This window comes from Centropristis striata, chromosome 20, assembly GCF_030273125.1.
Source record: "Centropristis striata isolate RG_2023a ecotype Rhode Island chromosome 20, C.striata_1.0, whole genome shotgun sequence".
Lineage (NCBI taxonomy): Eukaryota > Metazoa > Chordata > Actinopteri > Perciformes > Serranidae > Centropristis > Centropristis striata.
Genome location: NC_081536.1, coordinates 10,819,838 through 10,847,515, shown reverse-complemented (window position 1 = coordinate 10,847,515; position 27,678 = coordinate 10,819,838). Strand labels below are relative to the sequence as shown.

The 27,678-nt window shown below is 36.8% G+C and overlaps 1 protein-coding gene across 1 annotated transcript in view; it reads right to left on the bottom strand.

Annotated features, from left to right (window-relative positions):
• Nucleotides 1-27,678, bottom strand: part of eys (eyes shut homolog) — a 202,249-nt gene that overhangs the window by 121,808 nt on the left and 52,763 nt on the right. The window contains exons 14-23 of the mRNA XM_059359709.1: nt 26,945-27,058; nt 23,729-23,851; nt 21,287-21,400; nt 20,449-20,682; nt 18,125-18,247; nt 17,909-18,022; nt 13,293-13,406; nt 10,245-10,358; nt 5,008-5,205; nt 2,570-2,691 (exon numbers count right to left, since the gene is read on the bottom strand). Of these exons, the coding sequence (XP_059215692.1) occupies nt 2,570-2,691; nt 5,008-5,205; nt 10,245-10,358; nt 13,293-13,406; nt 17,909-18,022; nt 18,125-18,247; nt 20,449-20,682; nt 21,287-21,400; nt 23,729-23,851; nt 26,945-27,058 (1,370 nt within the window). The remainder of the gene's footprint in view (nt 1-2,569; nt 2,692-5,007; nt 5,206-10,244; nt 10,359-13,292; nt 13,407-17,908; nt 18,023-18,124; nt 18,248-20,448; nt 20,683-21,286; nt 21,401-23,728; nt 23,852-26,944; nt 27,059-27,678) is intronic.

The window sequence follows — 27,678 nt, the reverse complement described above, 5'->3', positions numbered from 1 at the left end:
TCAGATAAGAAAAGATCTGTGCTTTGTAGTTAAAAAAATGGAATGAAGGTGCTCTTTCTTTAACATATTATGTGTTTACATGTAAACCTCTGCAGTCATTAAGATATGATCATCCTCAGTGACACTATAGCTTCCTATAGATTTTGTGGTGTTTTTGCATGCTGTAGTTTGGATCAGATAAAACATAAACCTGCATTTCAATTATGTTTTAGGTCCTTGAATAATTGGATGTTTACATTTCATTGGAGTAAAATGAAGTGTTTTTTGCTGTAAATATACCAAATTTACAAATAAGAATCAGGAAAACAAAAGCTCCATAGGCTCACAACTGAAACCTGCTGTTGATAAACAGATCGCATCTTTCTAACTTACATTATGCACTAATTTTCAAAAGCACAAACTTATTTTAAACCCTAACATGAGGTGCGGACTACACACCCGAAGTTATCTGTCTTTGTCTAAAGGAGAAAAAAAAACAGAAACCCAAAGACTTTATCTATGACACATCTGCTTCACTACTGCAATCTGTTAGCAAATAAGCAGCTGTTGGAAAAAGGCCCCTGGTACTCATTGCACAGTTTGTAAGCAGCATGCAGTTCCCAAGGCCTTTTTGCAGCTGCAACAGATCAATGTTATTGGCTTGAAAAAAACACCCGAATAACTACAGAAGTAGAGCTGTGCCTTGCAAAAACAAAAGTCTTAAAATGTTCTCTTAAAGCCAGGCGTGTGCATCTGCAGAAACAGAGGACCAGCACATTTAAAATAAAATTTACTGAGACAGATTAGCATTAAGAAAAATCACTTGACCTTTGATGTAAAAATGATAGCCTAGATTCCACAAACTTAGTTTTCATTCATCATTCTAACAAGCATTCAAAGAAAATCAACTGAGCCCTGCAGCTATTAGGCAGGCCAGGCTTGTCTTGCTCATCCTAAATATCTTACCACTGTAGTTTAATCCAAACTCTTAGCTACAATAATGTAAGCTGCTGCCAATGAGCTGCTACTGCACATGTAGTGCATTTTTCAGACTGAGGACAAACCATGTTGTGAGAGTGGCTGCTTTTTACTTGGCATGGCATATGAATTCAGAATGTGTGTATACTTTATCATAGCGGGGAAATACGAAATGTAAAATAGTCACTGAATGGTTTAATAAAAATCTAAATAAAGCAGTATCAAATATGGTACGTTTTAGATGCTTGATAATCTGTAGTAAGGGTCCTATGTTACACCTGGCACAAAGTGGCACAAAGCAACTTTAATTGCTAGTTTCAGACTGTTGCACGTTTTTTTTTGCATCCTTCGACCACTATATTAAGTAAATGTACTCACTTGCACCCTCATTTGGTTTTCTTGAGGCAGCAGAAAGTGATTCTGCCACTGACCGACAAAAACCTGGTCTAAAGTCAATGGTGCAGTATTTCTCAAAGAGTACATTATTCAGATACACCTACATAGGAGGTTTCACAACGTGCATACATTCTTGTTAAACAAACAGGAACATGTAGCAGCTCTCCTTCTCCTCCTTAGTTAAATAAGTTAACTGTACATTTGCTCATATGCAGTCAAATTGATGGGACAATGGATTGCAAGACAGTGGAGGCAAAATCCACCTTTCAAACAGCAATGTGAAGCTGCCATGTAAAGGAAATAAAAGATGACACTAATTCATGTTATGCTCAAAACTTACCTATGATTAATTAAGATACTTAATACCACCCCTTTACCCCTTGTGCCTCACTTTGCACCCAGATTATGCTGCGTTTAACTTGCAAAAGTGGAGATGGACGAATTTAAATAGAGCCATATAAGTTATACCGGGGATGAACCTTTATAAATATGTCCAATTACTGATCCAAAGGACCTAATACGTGTTGTTTTGAATATCTAATTGAGTAAAATGACATTTTCTTCAAAATATGGACATTTTAATGATAATGATTTTTAAGGTCCAGGGTGTCTATTGTCAACTCCTGTGTATTTTTCCCAAGTATAATTTAGTAACCTTTTGCTCATTTTTGCACAATAAAAGCTCAGCCTACGAGGCATAAATGGCATAATTGGCATGCTTTGTCTATTAGGGAGTTAAAATAATGAGCTGCATTTATTAGAGACATTTCCTGTTCATATCTTGGTTCACCCAGACACCTGACACTTGAACCAAACTTGCATCTCCTTCTGATGAACAATTTTCCCAGTAAGAACAATAAAATCTGCCAGCTCTGCCTACAATAATAAAGCTGATCGTTGTACAGCTGTATCAGAGCCCAGAGCCATGTAGACATATTTTATTCTTTTTAATAACCCAGCGCTATTCATGTTATTGCAGTTGTTTATGCTTTACTGCAATAGGAATGCTTTCAAACATTAACTGCATGACAGTCATCAAAGGTAATAGGCAGTGCCTTATGTGATGCAGGTCTGTCAATATTTTATAATAAACTGTAGTGCTTTTCAATGAGTTACAAACTGTAGTGATTTACGGGACATTGTGCCACTTAAAAACCTTTTAAATGCCATTATATCAGCCCATTATACTGTCAAACAAAAAAATGTGTCTACTTACCAGATGGAGGTCCTTACATATTGAGTTGATACTGCACAAACTGTTCACGCAGTCATCGATGCCTTGCTCACATCTCAGCCCGGCAAAACCAGGATTGCAAAGGCAGTAAAAGCCGTCTTCAACTGAAACAAGATCAGCAGGAACCTTACAGCAGCTTGCATCATAAATTAATTCACTCGGCTCACATTAGGTCCTGTTAATGTACAATATATTTACACAGGTAAGTGCTGATTATGACTATAAAGTACAATCACCCACTGTGATTTCATTTTTAATGGTATGACCATTGAAATAAACCTTATGCTGCATCAGTCAAACTTGTTGTTGCTAAATCTCTGTGACAGCTCACCTCCCTTCACATCAGCCTGACACAGTTCGACACTCTAACCACCTTTAAATGAACCTCTCTGCAATGGCCATTCAGTCTCTTTTCTCCTACTACTTTCCTCGTCCCCCGTCTGTACTTATCCCACTCTTCCTCAATGAAAACCTGAAAGCCTTGTCATTTGTTTTCACACTCTCAACACACTCACAACCCATTGAATGAGAGGGGAAAAATACAACAGTGGGAGAGAGCCCATTTCGAGGCCATCCTTTATTCAGATGTTACAAATGTGCCAATTTCTTCCATCAGAACTTAGAATCTCCCACGTCTAATAATCCATTCCTTCCTCTCTTTAATTATTAATGATGCTAAAAGAGGGATGCATCACTCTGTTTCTCCAACACAACACTGGTGTACAGGCAGCCAGTGACAGAGGTAATTGCACTTCTTACAGGAGTGAATTTATTACTTCCCCAGTCAGGGTCCCAGGATTCTTCATTATCCCAAAGATTTACCACGTAATCTATGCTGTCACTCTGTCTTGGTGCGTGTAGCTGCTATTACTCTCATTAAATGCTTTAGGTCCTGGGTGGCAGCAGCATTACTCATCTCAGCCACTGTGGCTATGCAGTGCTCTCCCTGGTGGCTGGCTGGCTGATGCTGAGCGCCGGCCAATAGGTCCTAGAGGCCTGCCTCACTAACCTAAGGTGAACCGGCTGCACTGAAGATTAGTCAAGACAGCTGGCCGAGGTCTACTGTAGCACAGTGAAGGATAGGATACTCTCAGATAGCAATCCACTACCATCACTGTTTTGTTACGGCGTAAGCCAGTTGAAACAACATTGGCAGGAGGCTGAAAAGGATTGCTGAAATGCCAAGAAGGCTAGAAGGTATTAAGACAGCAGAAATATTACACCACTGAGAGAAATATCATTTGACTCTGCACCACTGGTGAGCAACAATTGCAGGCATCTCAACCCATATTGTAAAAAATGAAAAATATTATAATGGGTTTCTATTCTAAATGCACTCATAAATATCATAAGCAATGACTGCAGCAAGTCATCATTGCACTCATTAGCAATCAAAAAAATTAAATCAAATACTTATTATTAGTGAGTTATTTTGTCTGTTCTAATGGATGGAGAATGCCAAAAACACCTAATTGTAAAAAATACAATAAATAGCCTTTCTTCAACAGTTGTATTTTTCATTATTATAATAAAATGTAGTATTTAAAATGTTTAATTAACTCCAGAAATCAATGTGTTCAAAGTCTCATGAGTTGTTTATTCTGTGCACATAATCTTTAGAATGCTAATAGTGTGATTAAAAAAAAATCAGGACAGTTTAAACTAAATCAAGATTTATTTTGTTGAAAAAATCTTGAGCAAAAGCTATAAATCTTTCCTTTGATATTTGAAACGTATGTTTAAGTATGAAACAATATTATGTATTAAAATGTGCCTTGTACTTCCTCCCTGCACCAATTTGTATTTTAATTTATTTTCCTTTTTTTTAAATTATTCATTTGTTTACCGTCTAATTACATTATTTAGCATTAATCGATCCTCACCTATTGTATTTTATTATTCTCTCCTTTGTCTGGTATTGGTCAGATATTATATTACCATCGACCAACTGGTGATAAATAATCCTTAACTTTAACACTATTATAATCAATGCGTGTTTAATCACTTCAACCACACTAAAGATGACAAATATAAGTGTAAAATCTTTTCAGATAGCTACAGGAAGAAAAACAATATTCTGCCTTTGATTGTATTAATTTTGTCATTTGTCATCCATTATCCAAATGACAACACAGCACTGATGCCTAATTGATTCCCTTATACAGTTATGGTAAGGAACTAATCAAGCCTACTCCAGCAGGTAATGTCCTAGATCCTCACATCACATGGAATAACTCTGCTTTCATAATACTCTTATTAGCCGCAATGGTGACCTAATTGAAAACTGCCTGTCAGACTGTAAGTGAGCGGAACAAAATTTGACAGATTCAATGTGTGTGTGTGTGCGTGTGTGTGCATGGAGGTTTGCTCCCATCTTGAGTGCCTGTTATTAAGCATGTTGGAAGGAGGCGGTTTCTTACCATCGTAGCAGAAGCCGTGAAAACAGGGGTTGGAGCTGCACTCATCCACATTGATTTCACAGCGGGGGCCAGTGAAACCCCGGCGACAGTGACAGCGGAAACCCAAAGGGAAAATGTCCTGATCCCACTCCTCCACACACACTGCACCGTTCTCGCACGGATTACTGGCCTCACAGGGTAAAAACTCGCAATTACGACCTGGAGTGAGGCAAAGAATCCCAGGTTACCATCATGCAACAACAAGCCAAAAATAAATACCCCAGAACTGTAAACCTGGGGTTGTTAAAGGTTATTCTCTTATTGGATGTTTCCTTGAACCTGTCCATGTGGTAAAATACATCCAGTGACAAGCTCACTCATTAGACAGAGAGACAATGAAGAGGAAGACTTGTTCCAGTAGAAGCTGATCCAGAGTCACTTTGTTCATTTTTAATTGAATTGAAAATGACTCTTGTTCTTATGAATAATTTCTTGTAAAACAAAAACTAAATATTTGCAATCACAGCTCATCCTAAAATCAAACACCCTGGATGCTGTTTTAAGTGTATTTTGGAACTTGATAAAACTTTTATATATAGTCCATTTTAGTGGCTGCACATTAGACATTAAATTGGATCCTGTTATTACAGTACCTGAAATATTACAGGTTCTGTTCTTGTGACAAAACAATTACCAAACGGACAGTCTCCGTCCTCACTTCTGATTGCTCCATGCTGATTTAAAACAAGCCATAAAAGCACACCTGTGGCTATGCAGCACTCAGTTTCATGACTAATGCACTAACTGAAAGTACAATTTGCAATATTAAGATTTTTACGTCACTTAACAGTCACTTTGTTTGAGCTGGAACTGTACAGACAAATTAAAGTGCCAACCGTCATTATATTCAGATCATGCATGGACCTTACTTTTCTCAAGCAGCACAGACAGAGAAAAAAATAAAGAACATGCATTTGCACAAATTATCCTTACAAAGCAAGTGCAGAACAGAAATCAGCCCAGGCAATGCATATTATATGGGTGAATGAAACATGTTTAATGTTGCAAAACATGCATGCTTATGTGTCCTACCTCTGATTATTTCTGTAAAACAGTCATATGAGGAAAAATGTTGAGAAAGAAATATTGTTAAGACACTCTTATATCACAGAAGTTATTATGAGTTTGGAAAAAAATCCAGGTGAAATCAGTTGCTTATTTGAGGAATTGCTGAAGCCAAATGGGTTCTTCATGCTTTAATCAAAAGTATAAGGCACATCATTGCTTTTGGCTGAGCCAGCAGGTTGCTGTAGCCACAGCTGATTAAAGTTCACTTTTGTCCATGTCAGCTTATTACATCCAAACTCGGTGGAAATATTGAAATTTGGTTCTTTAATATTGTGAATACTTGTGACAACAGCTTGCCACTCACACAGTACACAGTGAACAGTCTTTTGTTGATGGTGGAAGTACTTCACGACCAGCCAATAGCTACTTTCTTTGGGAAATAAGCGGCAGCACTATTGATGTCAAACACACAATGCTTTCAAAATGCTTACTTAACTGGTCTTTGTATAAGAAGGGAGTGGTATTACAGCTCCATGAAGCAATGTTTGGATATAAACAGTGGATCAAATCCCTCTCTGTAGTGGGAAAGTATTGCCAGAGCTGCCAATCTCATTGAGAATCTACAAGCCATTCTACAGCTGTTTGCAGCTCGCAGTGCTTTTGAGTCCCGGCAGCTCAGTACAGAAAAGTTTTCTTTGCCAAGTAGCTTTTTTTATTATCATTGTACTCATTCTTACTGTGGCTAAAATCTACAATTTGGAGATACTACCAGACTTGGGGAAGAGAGTGCAATTGTGTATTAAATCAAGAAGACAGAGACTTTGTATTTGCTTGAGACACACTTTGCTTCTTATGTGTGAGCTCGAGAAAGATGAATGGAGGTGCTGATCGGGTCCTATAACACCCTGATACAAACCGAGGCTTCTGCTTTTTAAGAAGCACTGGAAACCTTTGGCTACAGAGAGATTTCTGCAGATTTGTGAGTGATTCTTTTTAGGTAAATCTAAGTCATTGTATAGCACACTGCAGTAGGGGTGTCACAATAAATATGCGGAAATTTCTGACAACCATAATGATATTGATATATTATTAACACGCATACAGTCATTTTAATGGCTGGTACAACTAAAGGTACATTTGTTTGGACAAATATTATGATAACAACAAAAATAGCTCATAAGAGTTTAATTTAAGACCTGATATCTAGCCATTTTAATGGTTTTCTTGATAATAACTAAAATCATTATCAAGAAAACCATGGAAATGGCTAGTTATCAGCTCTTAAATTAAACTCTTATGTTATTGCTATTAAACAAATGTACCTTTACTTGTACCAGGCATTAAAATGAACAAGAAAACTGATTAAAAAAGGATGTTCTAATCAGTTTTTCCATGGCCGTATTATAATATTGTGTAAATATTCAGCACCTCCTAAACCATTTTTATTTCTTTCCATTCTCACTTTGTCTCCTCCTCCACCACAGTCTTTGATACGTTTGCATTATTATTTTTAAAATGTATATAGATTTTGCTGCCATTACTGTCATTATCTAAGCCACAGTAATTTCATAGTAAAAATCTAATATCTTGACATGCCCTGTAAATTACGTGCTCTGCTGCTTTAATGATCCCAAATTGTTTTAGACTTTCTCTTAGGGTAAACTTGTATTCAGTTTTATTTTCAGTTCCTTTTATCTCTGATTATGAAAAGCAACCACATCACGGCGTGGCTGCTGCCATGCTTTATATTAGGACTGGTGTAACATGGGTAATCAACTGTGCCTCATTTCTGCCATAATCCTGCCGTACTTTCTTCCATGCTTTGAATTACAGTTGAAGACTTCTGTGTTCATTTTCATCAGCGCTCTGAATCTTTCTCCTCACGCTGTCAGCGCTCTTTGAAGTGCCTCTTTGTAAATTTCATGTGCCTTTTTCAGGAGTCATTTCCTCCTGGCCACTCTGCCGTAAAGCCTAGATTTGTGAAGTGCTGCCCTGACTGTTGTCCTTCCAGGAAGATCTCACAGCCAATGAGCTCATTACATCTGTCAGAGTGGTCCTTGGGTTTTCAACCAAGGTCCTTTTTGCCCGGTTGCTGGGTTTGTTAGGATGAGCGTGTCTAGGAGGAGTGTGGATGGATGAATGTTTTTCACATTTATTAATGATGCAGCTCTTTGTGCTCCCGTAAAGAAAGTTTTATCCACTGACTTTTCCTTCAGCTTCACAGTGAAGTCTCTTCTCCAACATGAAAAGTCAACAGTGGAACTGTAATAACGTCTGACAGCTTGTGTTTGTTGTAAACCATATTCAAAACATTGCAGGTATAACCAACATGGGACAAATAAAGCTCAATAAAAATCTACTTTAAGACTCTTTTTATCCTTCTTCGTTTGTTTATGGAGATACAGGTGGAGTATTACCAGCTGCATCCTAAATCTACTAAAGAACTAATTTAAAAATGTATCAATTAAAGTAGCACATTCCTATTGTTTAATAGGGATATGCAAACTTGCTAATTAAAGGGATAGTTCGGATGTTATTGAAGAGGGTCATATGAGGTACTTATCCACAGTCAGTGTATTAGCTACAGTAGATTGAGGTCGACATGGCCTCATTTTAGAGAAGCAGGCAGAAGTACCAGTCCAAGCTAAGAAATGCACTGCTGTGGACGGGGGCAGCAGCAAAACTTTAAAATATTTTCACTGCTTTACCTTGCTGTTAGACAGCCCTTTCCAACAGGGAACTGGAGCCAGTATCCATCTTATGTTCTCTTAAAAGCCACCAGACACCTTTGAGGAAAACAAAAACTAACTGATTGAGGCAGCAGAAGAGCAGCAACTCCTGTGATCTGCAACGTAAAATGACTGTTTTTGTAAATGGAGTCTGGTGGCTTTGAAGAGCATAGATCATGGCTTCAGTTAGTCGTGAGGAAGGACTATTCATTAGCAAGGTAGAGCAGCGAAAGTATTGCAAATACAGTTTAAACTTAAAAAGATATCCTGTTTTTTTAGGAGGCTAATAGGTTTTGATGCTGCACCACACACAGCAACATTTTAACTTTTAATGAGTGATTGTCGTTATATACGATCGAGTATTGGAGCCACATTTATAAAATAAAAAAATAATAATTACAAGACTGAAGTCGTAAATATTGAATTACTTACGAGAATAAAGTTGAAAATATTTAATTAATTACGAGAATAAAGTTGAAAATATTTAATTAATTACGAGAATAAAGTCATACATAATTGGTTGGCTAACCCCTAAACAAAACAAAGTGTAATGACTTCCTCTGGATCCAAAATCTTATTTATCAGTCGCATCGTTTCTTGAGACACCACAAAACCCCTCTGAATGGCCCGCTGATGCATACACTGATAGACCTGCAGTCGACCACTTCCAGCCATTTCCCCTTCCACAAAAGCAGCGATTTCCTCCAAGTCCGTCTGGTTCCTTCTGCAGAAAAGATGCAATTTCTTGCATATTCTTTCTAAAGTCCTTATACTTATGATAGTGTGATGCTGATGTGCCAAAAGATTTAGTATCTCCTTGTTTGTGAAACCTATCTTAAAGTACATTTCTATTAAATGCTACACGGCCCTCATTTTAACAACTCTTCAATAAATTTGACCTCATTCTCGTAATGAATTAACTATTAATAATTTCGACTTTATTGTTGTAATAATTCTCGTAATTAATTCAATATTTACAACTTTAATCTTGCACTTATTTTATTTTTTTTCTAATTGTGGCCCTAATACTCCCTCGTATGAAAATTTTATCCCTGTTTTGGCTACAAACTAATTATTTTGAGGAAAGCAGGTCTTAGATTTCAACACCTTCTCCTGTCTTGTAAATTTAGTAAAAAATAAATAAATGTGAGTCTGAATCCCCTTTTGATAAAATCAACCCCAAATCACCCATCAACTTTTTCTTCTCATTGATATGCAACAATAATGCTGTACAATGCCGCCAGCTCTATCCTGCGTAAGGTAAATTATGAAAGTTGTCACTTGTGTGACAGAAGCACCTACCATAGCTTACATCTCACTAATTACTCAAGTTTTCTTTATTTAACCACAGGTAGCAAATGAAGATGTGAGACATGTGAAGTGAGTTCAGACAGGTGAAAATAATAGTATGTGAAGTTAATTAACTTTGCTTTTTGTCCCCATTCCCTCAGTGCTCATTACCTTTAAATGGAGCCACACATTGGCAGAAGTAATTACCAGGCTGGTCAATGCAAGTGGCTCCATTCTTGCAGGGAGATGAAGCACACTCATCAATGTCAAGTTCACACGCTGTACCTTTGACAGAAAAGAAGACACATTGATAAATATGTTATATCCAAGGGTCGCTGGCATCGCGTGGGGCAGATCCAAAACAGTCACCAAACACATCACTGCAGGTTCTGCAAGAGCAGCGTGCATGATTATGGGGATATATTGGCACACTGCAAAAAAAGAAAAGTCAACAAAGTTCGATAATATTTTAAGTTGGACAATTAAACTAAATAGTTTTGTTTTTGAGTTTGCCCAACTCTGAATTCAGATTTTTGTCAACTCAACTGTAAGTTGTACTAACTTACTTAATAATTTTACATTGTAATAACTTTTAATACTTACTTCTGCTTACTTCTGCAATGTGCTGAATTGGCACAATTGTAACGCCGCTATGAAATGTCAGCTAATGTTGCGACCACAATTTGGAGTTAGCATTGATACGCTAATGGCTACTCTTGTAGCAGCAGCGCCACTAGCATCATTTAGCCGCTAGCATCAGTTAGCCGCTAGCTTTCGCTAATGACCAAATTTCACCGCTTTCCCACATTTCACAACAAAGAAATAAGAGTTAGCAGAACTATTGTCCCTTGTTTTGAACCCCAACTTAAAGGTATAAGTAACAACAACTCACAAACTTGTTTTTGAGCATACAACTGGCTTCCTTTGTTGTGCTAACTTACATTATTGCCCTAAATGTCAATCATTTATATTTCCAAGTTTTACCAACTTAAATCACTGGTTTAGGCCAAAAAACACAAGTTGGCTTTTTTGCAGTGCAGAAATTGAATATTTATAATTATGCTTTCAATTTTTGTATCATCACCTGAAACTAAGAATCATGTTTTCATTAGCTTGTATTGTCGATAGGGAGCAAGTCTGTTTCTGAAGAGCCTGCGATGTTCCAACGCCATGTTTGTACAGATGCCCAAAGCAGACAAACCAAACAGTAGCTCCAGAGAGGGCCTGGTGTGTTTTTACTAGAGCTGTCAATTAATTAAAATACTTAATCTTGATTAATCGCATGATTGTCCAGAGTTAATTACAAATTAATCACAGTTTTTATCTTTTCAAGAGAGATTATTCAGGTATTTTACACACATAACATGGGAGTTGACAAATGCATGTATGCTTGCTTTGGGCAATTGGATGTAGATTTATTATTGATGGAGTCATGACAGTATGATTGAGAGCTGCACAGGAAAAAGTAGTAGGGTGTTGTCTACTGAAATCACTAAGTTTACCACACAGCACTTGCATTGGTGACAGATCTGTCATGCAACCAGGAACTTTACTTTTTTTAAAGTGGTAACTCCTAACATGAGTGACACTAGTTAGAGGGGTACAGTTGCATGCAGCAGCAGAGTAGAATATTAAATGTAAGCTATTGAAAGTGCAATTGTGGGTATATGAAATGCATGCATGCATTTAGGGGCCCAAAACATCACATCAACAGCAACTGCAAAGAACTTGACAGACCCATCCAGCAGGGCTTTGTAGCCTTACTAAGTGCTTGATAGTGGCTACACTAGTAGTAGGTAGTGGTTAGCACTCTTTCCTCACAGCAAGAGGGTCGCCGGTTCGACTCCAACCTGTGGCTCTTCTGTGTGGAGTTTGCATGTTCTCCCCGTGTCAGCATGGGTTCTCTCTGGGTAATCCAGCTTCCTCCCACAGTCCAAAAACATGCAGCTTAGGTTTAATTGGTGACTCTAAATTGCCCATAGGTGTGAATGAGAGTGTGAGTGGTTGTCTGTCTCTATGTGTCAGCCCTGCGATAGTCTGGCGACCTGTCCATGGTGTACCCCGTCTCTCGCCAAATGTCAGCAGTAAAGCCGTAAACGATAATGAATGAAAGTGCTTGATAGTTGCTTTCTGACTTTGGGCAAAGGATCATCATACCCCAACCTGTGTTTACAATTTGCACTATATCTCACCACTGTACATTTAGAGAATGTTAATCAGAGTCAAATTCCATGTTTGTGTATGCATAATTGGTCAATAAATCAGATTCTGATTGTGTTTTTTGTGTCAAAAAAATGAGTGACGTTAAAACAAATTTGCGCTAATGCATTATTATATCATTATTATTGCCACCATATGCTCTCCTACATGCTTGAAAAGGCAGGGGTATTCAGCTGCTAAATGCCAATAAATTCTACACGAATTGGACCTTTAACTGTGAGGATTTACGAAGGCAGCTTGCACACTTATCCCGACTACAGGGTGGTTTACATCACTTTAGAACAACCAAAACCTTTTTAAAACGATCTTCTTTTTTGTCAATTCTGATCGTATAACCATACAGACGGGTGATGTGAAAGCTGAAAATGCACTTACTGTAGTGCTGAATACAGCTGAAATACCCGAGAGGGCTCTCTGTGGTGCCACAGCAAGGTATGAAACAGCAAAGATCATCCTCACAGCAAGACCTCCATTTAACAGATAATTTCTGAACATTCACAAAAGTTTTCTTCTACACCATACTCACAAGATTTTTATTTTAAGAATAGTGAGGAACCAGCTCCTTTAAGATCCTACAATTCAGGACTGCAACCAGTTGTATTATTTGCAATGCACTGAATCTGAATCGGTGGGACTTATTAGCAATTATTAAGAAATAGTTCAAAAGCCATTACTGTGTTTGACTTTTACGGGTGGAATAAATGATCTTTGTTTTAATCGAGAGTCGTTATTCATCTTTGTACTTTTAACAGTTGGCATCACAGCACCACACGGACTGCAGGGAGATAATTATTCTGCAAGACTTCAAAACGTGTGCAAGAATTAAACTACTCTGCTGTCTCCACGCTATAAAGAGGAGCTGCTGATGGCTGCTGACTTCACTTTGAAAGTGTACTTGTTTTCATGCCAATGCAGAATTTATGAATAAAGATGTGATGGTCTGATTGTTGCAGTGTGCATTATACTCCACGCCTGCATACATGAAGTGCATTCACTCACCTGTAAAGCCAGGCTTACAGACACAACTGTAGCCATGAACGAGGTCAACACATGTGGCATTGTGCAGGCAGGGCGAGGACATGCACTCATCTATGTTGACTTCACAGTAACTTCCTGTAAAAGACAGAAGATTTTTTTAAAAGTCAGAGGTTACACGTGTCCAAAAAGAGCTACTACAGCTCTGATTTCCAACGTCTTATGACTTATTTTCAGTTTTCCACTTTTCCACTTTCCCTCAACTTAGTAGAATATATGTTGCATTTGATATAAAGCCTCTTGGTGTAGAATTTGAAATTTGATGATTGGTGACACCTTCAATCCCTTCGTCGCAGTACTTTAAGACAGTTGTCACAAAAATTAAGTCAGCCTGATATTTTGCGTGCACATTTTGCACAACACATGGAATAAACACATTTTTACAGTGATGCTAGCTAAATTAATTTGACACTGATATTTTATTTTGGACATTCAACAAATGGAGGCTTTAAATCAAGTTTCGACAGCTGAACAACTTTACTAATCCCCTAAAAAACAATATTAAGAGCTTTCGAATCCTCAGAGCAGATATTTATCAGTTGCTATATGACACAAAAAATAGTTCCTGTAACAGATCATAGATTCTTTTCTTGATGTTTCTTACTAATTTGTTTACTCTGAAAATACAAAGCACATCAGCTGCACAAAAAACTAAGCTGTAAGACGGATTTTTGTTTGTTTGTTTATTGCATTATCACCATTTCACACATTTGAAGTGTCTGTAAGCTTTGGAGGAGGCTGTTATATATTGTTAAATGTCAAAGTGAGAAGCGCTCTTTGAATTACAGCAGTGTTCCATGTAATCACAGTGTGCTCATTGTTTGCTCTGCTCTTGTAACACTACAAAGGTTTAAATGGAGCTTGTTTTAAACCTAATCACCTCCCGTGTGGCCTGGTTGTGGCCTGAAGGTTAGCATGAGTTCATTGTTGAAACACTGAGGTTCCTTGAAGAAATGTTGTCAATATTGATTCTCAATGGAGCCAAAAACATTTCGATTTATCTGAAAGAGTCAGGGGACATCCAAAGATTTTTTTCTGATAAATACACTTATTACTAACAGAAGTGTAGTTTTAGCAAAAACATATTACACCAGGTTTACACACTTACGCACAGTATGTACACATCATTATTTGTCCATTCTGAGAGTTTTAAAGGGGCAGCCTTATCCAATACACTTTTTGTTTTGTAAACAAGATATCATACATGATTTTATGCTCTCCCCATGTCAGCATGGGTTCTCTAGGGCTGGGCGCTACGGACCAAGTCATATCCTGATATATTTAGGCTGAATATTGATATACGATATATATCCAGATAATGATATGTTCAGTCAAAGTCAAAGCCAAATATGACATGTCACAGGTAGTTTTATTGAAACCATTTATTTAAGTGAACATCAATACTGTAAAACAACAGGAGAACCTTTTTTTTAATTATTATTATTATTTTTTTAAATCAAAGCTCGATTAGTGCACATTCAAGTTAAAATATATCTTAAATAAAAATAGCCTACTAAATGAAATAGGCCAATCTTTCCCTGAAATAAATATATTTATATGAGAAAAGAATAACATTACAAAATAACTAAATATGAAAAACCCTAGTAAGGGCATAATTTTTTTCAAACTATATTGATATATGCGACATGGTCCAATTCCATATCACATTTAAAAATATATTGAAATATTCTTTTACATCACCCAGCCCCCACCGTCCAAAAACATGCAGCTTAGGTTTAATTGGTGACTCTAAACTGCCCGTAGGAGTGAATGAGAGTGTGTACCCCGCCGCTCGCCCAATGGCAGCTACCAGCAGTCAAGATAATGGATGGTTATCCTACAACAAAGTGAATGAAATTTGATGTGGGTATTGGTCCCCAGAGGACACGTCATAATATCTAAGTGGCTCCACTGACTTCACTCTGGTGCAATCATAATGCCAATTTTTGCTACTTGCACAAAAGTGAAGTTTATTGGTGTAATTCCATGCAATTTGCTGATGCCTTTGGGTTTAAATGACTCCATGCCTTATCTTCTGTTACCATCCTCATTATAAACATTGCATAGCCTCTATTTTGGTAACAACATCTAGCACATAGTAAAACTAAAATTGCTATAATTTTGTTTATTTCCCAGCCTCTATATGGGTCTGGTAAAGGGGCTTTGGGGTGCTAGTTTTGCTGATGAAAGGTGAACATCTGCAATTCCACATTTCAATATATATCTCAAATGAGAAATCTCACCACATTCATTTGAAAATCACAATTCACTTGCTTGCATGCTCCAAAAACTTTTCTTTCTAATAGCAACTGTAACATGCAAGCAGGTATTTATGATTTTAACTACAGTAGATGCTTTTAATCTAAGACACCTGCACAATTAAGCACATCACCTGCCACACACTACGAGCAGAGACGACAGAGGGTCGTTTCCCTCTTCACATAAAAAATACGGCCCTGATGGGATTTCTGCAGCTCTTCTGTAACTATGCTCCAATAAAAGGTTTCCATTATTGAGAGGCATCAAGGTTGAATGGAATGTAATAGAGAAATGTTTGCTGTCATAAATTCTTTAAAAAAAGAAAGAAAAAAGGTGCAAGAAGAAAGCCAGCTTAGTATATACAGTACTCCTATTCCTATAATACATTTATAGTACCACCTGTAGTTTAAGGAGAAGTCGAACAAGAGCCTTGACTATAAAACGTCAAGTAAAAGGAGCGAAACTCCTCAGATCCAGCCCCAAGCATGAAAATGTATAAGTGCTTTAATACAATTTCCACAGCCGAGCTCTTGCCCCTTTGATTTTTCTGAAATCTGATCAGAGCCACCCATGCTCAAAATCAAACCGATCACCGTTTCATGAATATATAATTAGGGTTAGAAGATTTACATGGGGATGAGTCAAAAGTTCAATATCACATTTAGTGACACTGTTTCTACTGTAACAACATGTTCTTTTGCCAGGGTCGCGCTGCGCCATACTTTATGTACACCTATTGATTGGAATGGAAACAATTAGTGATCAGCACTTGGCGGAGCAGACTGTAGAAGATGGCTGTAAACATGTTCAGCCATGTACTGCATAATTACATACTGTGACAGCACAGTAAACAATTGTTACATTAGCAAGTTGACATACAAGACAAACATGCCATATTAGTGCCTCCATTCAAGTTACAGTACATCTTATTGGCCTTATGTTAGGATTAATGTTTATCTCAAGAAAAGCTTCATTGTATGATTAGAAATTTCTAAAGTTTTTTTGTTGTTTCATGAAACATATTGCAATATCAATACCTTTAAATGTAAACTAAAAAAATCTGGCTTTGTTAAGTGTCTTATTATTAGCATCTTATTATCACAATTTTATGGTTTATTCTTGTTTTATTTATTAGCTTTTTCTGTTTCACCTATAACATAATTTTCATTACATATTTATTATAATTCTAATACTTGTATACATGTATTCATATATATTTTATCTTTTAGAAATACTTACTCATATTTTATTACTCAGCTTGCATTAGTCTCCATGTCCTTTTATTAAATATTCTACGTACAAATATTCTTGTTGTTGATGATTTCAATATGTACAGCACTTTGAATTACACTGGATTTGTTTGAAAGGTGCTATATAAATAAAATGTGATCGATTGACTGATTTTTATAATTACCACTTGTTATGATGATGACTTCTTTCAAGTCGATTTAATACATTCTAAACATATAAAAAAATTGAAAAATGAATTCACACATATCACCTTACATTCTATTTAAAGGGAAAGGGAAACTGCCATTTTTTTCAACCTGGACCCTATTTCACAATGTTTTTGTGTCTTACTAACAGGAACAACAAATTCTGACTTGGTCCATTATTGAGCAAGAGAAGTCTTCAGCTGGCAACTACTGAATGATCTGAAAATTGCATCTAGATGGAAAAATACAAAAGTTTCTTTTCGAGATTCATGCCGATCACTTATGTTTTAAGGCAGGTCTACAGTGAAACTATCTAAATTGGTGAAAATGTAATGTTCCATTTCTAAAAGTCAGACTAGTAATAAACTAATAAGTAAAATATATTGATACATTTCTAAATTTCGTGATATGGAATTAGACCATATCGCATATATCGATATAGTTCAATTTTTTTCCGATCTTTATATATAAATGCAGCCCTTACTAGGGTTTGTCATATTTAGTTCTTTTATAATGTTTGTTATTCTTTTCTAATATGAATATATTTATTTCAGAAAAAGATTGGCCTATTTTATTTCATAGGCTATTTTCATTTAAGATATATTTTTTATTTAAATATGCACTTTATGGAGCTTTGGTTTTAAAAAATGGTACTCCTGTTGTTATACAGTATTTATGTTCACTTAAATATATCTGGATATGACTTTTGGTCCATATCGCCCAGCCCTAAGTCAGACCACATAACATAAGGATTATCCATGTGCATACAGTAAGGACACTGGCAGAAAGAGTCGTACTTCAGTTGCCTTCCCTTCCACTCATCATTCGTCACACAAAAGTATAAGCTGTGTCGTGCAAACACATGGTAAGAAGCGTATAAAATACCTGTGATTCCAAGAGGACACTGGCAGCTGAAAGAGTTGAGCTCATCAATGCAGGAGCCCCCATTTTGACAAGGCTGGCTGAGACATTCATTCACTTCAATCTCGCAGTTATTTCCTTAGAAAGTATGAAATGCGCACAAAATGTTGACATATTGCTTCTGTGAATAAAATGTCATTTTTACTCACAAAGAATAGCTGCAAGATAGCTTTCACTTACCAATAAATCCAGGTGCACAGAAGCAATTGTAGCCACTGAGAGCGTCCTTACAAATACTCAGGGCTCCACATGGCTTTTCTTTACAATCATCAATGTTTATCTCACAAAACTGGCCTGTTAAACCTGCAGAGAGAGGAAAAGATATTCTATGGACTGTCTCCATTCCAGAGGAAAATCCTTAAAAGTAATGCCTGGAGGGCATGATACAACACCGACTAGTAAACATCTCTGCCAATGATCATACAGCGAGTCCTTAGTGCTCGTTATTAAAGAGCAAACTATGTTATGAGCAGATTTTCTTCCTGTTTTTCCTTTCCTTCTAATCCTTCAAATTCTAATAAATGTCAGAATTAACAGTTACCATATTCTCAATAATGCATTTAAAACTGCAGTAGGTACCACTAGAATGGAGCAATGTTTTTGTGAATGAATCCCGCCAAAGCTATAAAAATTTGGTAATTATAGGCACAAAATGGTAGTTATTTGCAATTTATGCTATTAATAAGTATTAAATGGAACTTAGAATTTTTTAAATGTATTCACAGTATAATTAGACTGAAGAAAGTTAGCTGAAGTACATTTCTTCTAAAACCTTTTTTTGCCTGTGCCTAATAATTACCCCTGAATGAACTTAAATGACAGTAATTAGCAGAGTAATTATTTTTTTGAACTGATACAATCTAATAAAGACTATTATATATATAAAAAAATATGAGGTACAAGTAACATACAATCTAATTAATAAAAACAGCACCAGACAGCTCCTCTCTCTCCTATAGCCATCAGGCTGTCTAATTTTTCAAGAGCTAACAGACTAACTAAATTTCCACTTGGGGATAAATAAAGTAATTTTGAATTTGACCTCACGTGACTTATGGTCACGTAAGGACTGTCACAATAACTATTATTTATTTCTTGGGCAATGTATTGGTCCAGAAATAATTGCAATAAACAATAGTATTGTCATTAATGCAACCATAATGATACTTTTGGCATACTGATATAAGTACACCCCTTTAAAAAGCATTGAACTTTAATGTTTAGGAATATTTGGATATTGGAAGAAGTAGAATGTGAAAAAAATGTATAATATTCAAATATATAATAATAATAATAATAATAATAATAATAATAATAATAATAATAATAATAAATCCACTCAACTAAGACAATAAATTAAATGGTAAGCTTACAAAATGTGCACTTGAATGAATATTAAGAACTTAACACAGGGGTGTAAAGAGTCATTCACTAATTAACAGCCAATGCATTCGGTTTACTAGTTCCTCAATGAAGGAATTAGATTGGGGTCGGCTTTACTACCTTTACTAACAAAAGCCATTGTCAGACAAAAAAAAAAAAAAAAGAGTCAAAAAAGTCAAAATTGAGCCACAATTTTAGCCTTACAATGAAGATAAAATAGTAATAAAGCAGCCCAATTTAGACTTAGTAGGCTAAAAGGTCAAAATTAGAATTTATTAATGTGATTTTGTCGCAACGAGGACCCAAGTTCATACGAGAGGCTGGACACTTGGAGATTTGGAATCGAAAGTTAGCCTAGCTAGGGAAACTCAAAACTAGACTTGAAGTTTGCAGAATTTGGAAGTTAAGATGTCGGGCTAGACTTTAATAAGCTATGAAGCACATTTTAGTTGACTAAAATATTAAACTTTTTTTTTTTTTTAAATGCCCTATATAAGCTACACATTTTTAAAACTGAAAAATACAAATTGCTTTGGGCCTACACCATTGATAAATGAAAATTACAATGCAAAGGAATAACTGTTTCATTTCGTATAATGTTTTTGAGAGAGCCACTGCAGATGGCCTGAAGCCGTATAAAATTATATAAAAGAACACTGTACAGGCACTGTACCAAGTCTTATAATGGTAGATAAAATCCTGCTATTCTTATGGTATCATGTTGGTGACAAAGACATGTACACACAGTGGGAGATATTGTACTATACATGGACTTCATTGCAGTAATTTTGTTACGCTTGATGAAATGTATATTATTGTGACAAACAGACTGATTGATTCATCTTGTGCCATACGGTAGTTGACTTTAGCATCCTAGATGAGCAAACATACATACCTCACCACTTTGAAGTCAGTCTCAACCTGCTGAACCGAGCCCTGACTTACACATTTCACGAGGCGGTTACGTGTTGTTGCTTAAGGCCAGAGAGATTAGACTCCCACGGAGAAGGAAGCTGAACAAGTGAAAGCATCAAACTGGGAGTGTGTCTGCTATACACTTGATTCATTCAGGGAATTGCCTCTGTTTGAGACAGCAGGCTGCTGCTAGATGGTGAACATACCTGGTAAACAATCACACTTGAACCCTCTTGATAGATCCACACACGCTGAACCGTGTTGACACAGGCCATCAACACAGAGGTTTATGGGTGTTTCGCAGTGCGGCCCCGAGTACCCATGTAGACACACACATCTATAAGTATTTGCCAGCTCTTCACAGAGGAGCGTCCCCTCAGGGTCGCAAGGATTTGACACACATTGGTTCACAGATGAGGAGCAGTCATTGCCATGGTATCCTGTAAGAGGTGGGATCAAAGTAGTGATTGATGTGCCAAGCTGTGTACAGTATCCTCCTGACTTCCCACGTCTGGCACGCATCATGGATTGTGATTTCACGTAATGCTGTCATTGCCAATGTTTTTCCTCCCTGCTGATTTAGATATTCTATCTAGCCAGAGCCTAAAGCACTAAAACCAAGGAGGGCTTTCAGCAACAGTACACGACGTACTGAAGAAAAATCGGCGATGTGCGTTGTGTTTTCTCAACCGATTGTAACTAATTTGTTGATTTGTACACATGCTTTCAAATGGTGTTCACTTGGAGGCAAAAGCTGTTTTGGTGATACCACAGTAATCAACAACACTAATATGTTTTCACATGTATTTAGAGATGAATTTCAAAGAGAGGGATTGATGCAGATTAAAGCAAGGAGAGCACATGACACACTGTGGTTATAATGATAATATAGCTTAGTATTAGCACTGTTGGATGCTTACAGTTTTAAGTTGAATTACTTATTATTGACTAAAAAACAAATGCCAAGCTTGATTCATATATAAAACCAAAAATGTGGGCTTAGCAAATTCATTCCCAATCAACTATATAAATGCGCTTTAATACCTGGAGGGCAAATACATTGCATTTCCACATCTGAGTTGTAGGAGCAGGTTCCTCCGTTTTTGCAGAACTCAACATCTGATGCACACGCGGAGACAGCTGTGGAGCAGTTCTTACCTGAGAGGTAAATAAAGATTGTTAATTGAGTGCTATAAAAATGAACACACGCTAAGAAAGAAGAGCACATCGGCAACATAATGACACATCTCAATATCCTGTTCTACAAATGAGTTTCACTGCAGAGAGCGACAACCATTAACATGATGAACTGGCGTGACGCGAGGTGTGCATGTGTTCGGTAATGGAGCCAGTAGGAGAGATACTACACACTAACTGCCATATCTTTGTACCATTGCAGTTTCTTCCCACAGCCATAGGCATTCACAATTTATTAAGTCTAGTATTCTGCCGGCTTATAGTGTCACAGAATAAACATATGAAAAAAAAGTCCCCCTGCTACTACTGTGCAACAAATACATGGGAGTGATGGATACAATTAAGGTTCTTTTCAGTGACAGATTTAGACTCCTTCCTGAGTGGCAGGGGTAATAAAATAAAAAGATACAAGAGAACTCTGCATCGCCCCTTATACTGGAAAGGCAACATGGAGAGCACTTTTCACTTTGCACTTCACATTTTCTCCATTGGAAGGGCATCCTAGAGGGCACTTTGTCATGTTTTCTTCACTGGAAGGGCATCCTAAAGAGTATTTCATCATATTTTATCCACTTTATCTCAACATGTATTGTACCCTTGTAATAGAGGGTACCTTTTCTCACATTTTCTCCACTGGAAGAACACCCTAGAAAACTTCTCACAATTTTCCACTAGAAAGGTACCCAAAATGCTACTTTCTCCACTGGAAGTATACCCTGCAAGATACTTTTTCTCCAACCTAGAGGGTACCTAATCTTGTTTCCTCCACTGGAAGAACACCCTCCACTTGGAGGGCACCATAGAGAGCACCTCATCAAACTTTCTCCACTAAAAGAGTACCCTAGAGGATACTTTATCATGTTTTCTACACTGGAAGGACACTCTAGACAACTTAAATGCTGGAGGGGGGCCACAATTTTTCATCGACACTACCACAGGGCCATATAAAGGACCCTGCACTTAACCGGATATGAAACTGCAATTTTAAATTTGTTTATAGTGGAGTAACTTAACATATGTCATGCTCAAATGCATGTATAACAGTATAAATAGGAATACAAAAGGTTTGACACAAATAAAAAAATAACATTTACTGTAATTTATTTTGTTTTCAGTGCAAGAACAGCAGACCAACATTAATTGCAAGAAGTAATTTTGTGCATTTCTATTTGTACCCTTGTACTAGAGGTTACCTTTTCTCATGTTTTCTCCATAGGGTGTACAACCTACAGGGTACCATGTTTCCTACACTGGAGGAACACCCTAGAGGGCAACTTCACAATTTTCCACGAGAAGGGTACCTGGAATGCTACTTTCTCCACTAGAAGTATACCCTTCAGGGTACTTTTCTCACTTTTTCTCAAGAGGAAGTACAACCCAGAGGGTACCTAATCACATTTTCTACACTGGAAGAACACGCTAGAGGGCACCTTATTAAGTTTTTCCACTTGATGGGCACCCTAGAGAGCACCTCCTCCACATTTAATGTGGACCCCAGGAAGAATAGTCTTCATCTCTATGAAGACTAATGGGGATCCAAAGGATACAATAAACAATAAACCTCCTCACATTTTCTACACTAAAAAGGGCATCCTAGAGGATACTTTGTTTTCTCCACTGGAATAGTACCTTTGTACTAGAGGGTACCTTCTCTCACATTTTCTCTATAGGGGCTACGCACTTCAGGGTACTTCATCATGTTTCCTCCACTGGAAGAACTGATTGTTTATCATGATTTCTACACTCTTAAAGGGTACTCTTAAAGGCACTTCTCTATATAATATCCACTAGAAGGGTACACTAGAGGGTATTTTATGATGTTTTCTCCACTTGAAGGGTAACCTAGAGGATACCTAATCATGTTTTCTACACTGGAAAGGCACTCGAGAGGGCACTTTAAAATGCTTTATTTGCCATACTAGCTTCCACAAGGACACTTTTTCAGCCTTCGTTTTTGAATATGGGGATACCAAGGTTGTGTCAACTTCAATCAGTATAACTATATATGTTTCTGTGTTGGCTTCAATAACAAATAATGCTGCACATTTTTTATAGATTTTTGTAATTAATACATCATCTTTTGAAAATACTCTATGCTATATTAAGTTTCTGCAGAAGGAGAAACAAATATCTTTATGCTCAACCAGCTGCAGTTATTGTGAAATTGGTGAATGTGCTCCTACATTACACAATGGTACCACTTTGACGGTTATCATAACTGAAGAGTCATCAATCTGCACTGCATTCATTAAAGTCTAAACTATGAAAATGATGACATAGATAACTCACCAGCAAAGCCCAAAGGACAGATGCACTTATAGTCTGCAACCAGGTCAATACATGTGGAATTATTGGCGCAGTATCCGTGGACACATTCATCATAGTTGATTTCACAGTTCAACCCCCCAAACCCTGGTATGAAGAGAGAAGGAGAAATCTCATCAGTGAATATCAGTAAACACCAGACATGAAAAGATACTAATTAGTATCATATTGCAACCAAAAGCAATTTATTGCATTTAACATGACTTTTCAATGCAAGCTCCTCACAAGTAAACAGGGACATAATCTGGAGAGCAGATTGCTCCACAGTCTGTATTTCAGGAAATAAATTAGTTTTTTGTTATATTGTGTGTGACATTTTTTGCATGGCAATTAATTCTAAGTTATATCAGCATATTTGATATTTTAAAAAATAAAAGGTTAAAGTCATGAAGTTAAAGTGAGTGCTGCCAATTTCTGACATTTTATCCCCCATAAATATATTCCACCGCATGGTCACGCTACAAAATGACTATCATTAGCACTGTCACACACCGCAGCTACAGGAGGCCCATGACTAATGCTCGGCTATCAGCACCATCGGTGCAGGTCAAATTCTCATCATTTCTCAAACTGACCATGGAACCAATTTCCACCTCTCTCCATGTCATAAAATTTGACAATTATCCTGACTTCATTAAAAATGCATAACAGGCTTCACCCGCAATCAAGGTTTAATCAGAGGTATGTCTCACAGGTAAGATGTCAACTGGACCAAGAAATTATTGGAAAAATAGCTGAGATTTTTTTCCTCCTTACTCTAATGATGCAAGGGACAATTTCTGATGGAATGAGTTTATGTCATCGGACAGATTTAAAGCAAATATTTGTTAACCTTATGGGTACTGAACCGAGAGCCAGGAAATTAGAAAATATGTGAAGGAAAATTATCATGAGTAAGGGCAGCAATCAAAATCATATGCCAGAAAAAAATCACTTCTTGTTGAGGGTAAACAGGTTTTCATTCAAACACTACACTAACTAAATTCACTGATTAGTTCCTGCTCTTTGGCCAGCGGCGGGCTAATCAGCAAAATCACCTGTTGTGTTTGCTTTGGACAAAATTTTGTTCACTCTCAACCCTAAATGGCACATGGCTGTACGTGTATTAAGATAAACATTATGTTGATGTCACATAGAGGCTGTGGTGTTGGACAAAAAAGAAGATAAGAACCAAGAATGTCTTCCAGTTGTGCAAAAATTGTCCAATCGTTCCCCGGTTGCAACAAGGCAGTTATCAATGTTTCTATTCAGGACATATTGCAGTAAACCTAGTCTACAGATAAGATACAAGGAATGTAATGTGCAAGTGTAGTCTCTTCGGTTGGTAGCAATACTTTGTAAATGTTGTGCTTTTTGATTGCTTAGATAGACTGAAGAGATTTTTTAGTAGTGGAGGCTAAGGAATGATTTTTTAAAAATCCATTTTCTGCATTAATGAGTTCTTGAGTGGATAATGCTAAAGTAATTGCTTTGAGAAAGGTCAGATTTCTGTTGTAATAGTTGAAACGATTAGCAACATGGCCCATTATCATAAAGATCTGAGAGGCAGGAGATATATTTTTTGGTTCCAAACTAGAATAACGACATCGTGGCTGTACACTTCTGCCAAACAGACAAGCTGCAGTTCACCTCCATGTCTGTCAGATTAATTTATTATGTATAGAAGACTTTCATAAGAGGTATGTATTTTTTTGGTGACATGTGGATGCACAACACACACCTTCAACAAGGCAGCATAGACCATCTACAACTATTGATTGATTGATTATCTTTATTTCGAACATGCAAGCAATAATTATGTTATTAACATGTCAGTATGGTAAAAAGCTATATTAATGCATATATATATATATATATATATATGAAATAATGAACAATTGTATGTATATATATCTATATACATATATATATATATATATATATATATGAATAATCAATATAGTCACATACAAATATTATACACAATTATATATATATATATATATATATATATATATATATATATATATACACTATAAACAATTTATATTACATTATAAATACCTATACATGTATATTGTAAATTACTATATATATATAAATATTATAAACATAAATACAAGTACCATGTATACTACACACACAACATAGTTTAAAGGTGGGCAACCCAAGAAGATTAGTGTCACAAATTCAGTATCTAATCTCTCCATAGACTGTAAAAACAATGGACGTAGTCACCGTGAAGTCCCCCATTGGTTAGTGGACTGCCCGTTTGAGGCATAATATATGTATAAAATAAGGTCATGGTGACCTTTGACCACCAAACTCAGGGATACAGGATACCTTTTTTATTTTGGCAGTTTACAATATAGCCACCTAACAGCCAAAAAGCCACTGGAATATATGGGAGAGTACACCAACCTCATCAACAACCACTAAAAATTTAAAGAAATTCCCTCAAGGCACTTCTGAGATATCGTGTTTATAAGACTGGGATCGATGCAAAACACAAAAACATAATGCCTCCGGCCACGGCTGTCAGGCACGGAGGTATAAAAATAAAATGTAAAACGAACAAACACATAATTAGGGCAACTGGCCCTATTTATTCACTTTACTTCCTTTAAACCATTTGAGACTGTAGACTGGAGTCACTGGGACAACATACGCTCACCTTGATCATTTTTACTGCATAATTGGTCCCATGAGAGAAAGTGAAATTGGTACCAGTGCTTAAAATCTGAAAATAAACTGCAATAAGTGATGTGATGAAGTTTGGAGAGATTACTCAGGTTATCTTGGATTTATATACCTAGTTCGTAAAAGTGAAATGAGTTGTGGCTGCATTCGTTTCGTGTATACTTAAATGAAATGTGTTTTTTCACTGTATGTATGATTGTTGAACATCAGCACCAAATAGAAGCGACCTTGCTTGTGGATTCAAACTGAAGCTGCATTTAAAATAACTCTTTTCGTCTCCATTTGTCCATTAATCCACAGGAATAAGAAACAGCCCGCCAAACAACAGAAAGGACAAAGAATGAGTATAAAAGTGTTTCTGAATGGCATTTGAATTTAAACCAGGGTCATAACTCTAGGACTGTAACCGATTGGTTATACACTTAAAAAAGCAAAAAAGGTTTGATTCAGCCACATAATCATATCGTTGCACCTATTGGATCTAATTGCATTGCAACTTACCCTCTGAGCAGAAACACTGATACAGGTCAATACCGTCGACACATATTCCTCCATTCTGGCAGGGCTTTGACACGCACTCATTGAGATTTTCTTCACAAAACGACCCTCCGAACCCTGCAGCATATGTTGAAAAAAAAAAACCCACACAGTTATTGGAATCCTTTTTGCCTGGTTTCATTCCTCAGCCAATTAGGATCAGCATGACTTTGTTTTCACAAACAAAAGCTGGTTTTCAAAGCTTGTATTGATTCAAAGAGCTTGCTGGGCACATGCAGACTCAGCTCACTGGATCATTTAATCATGTTTAATAAGAGCCAGTCATTGCCCTTCTGATTTATTACATTAAACAAGCCAAATCCAGTGATTTTTAAGATCAAAGTCAATCTATACACAAAGGGAACCACATAAAACAAATAACATGCATCAGTGCACATGTGTAAAGGCACTCGCACCACCCACACAGGCTATTAAAGAGAAGAACATGTCAGTGTTTAAGGCACATTATTGCTGCTGCTACACAGGCTGTTTGTGGGTTAACCTCACACTTATCTACCATAGATTATGTGTTATGTGTTTGCGATGCGAGTGTTTTACACAATCAGCCAAGGACTAAATAGAGCAGAAGGCTGCTAAGATGCTCTCACAATTAGGAATGTGGAAAATGAGCATAAAAAGAACAGTCAGAATAAGCAGTTTTCCTCCAATACACTACTGTAGGGTTACATAAAACAAGA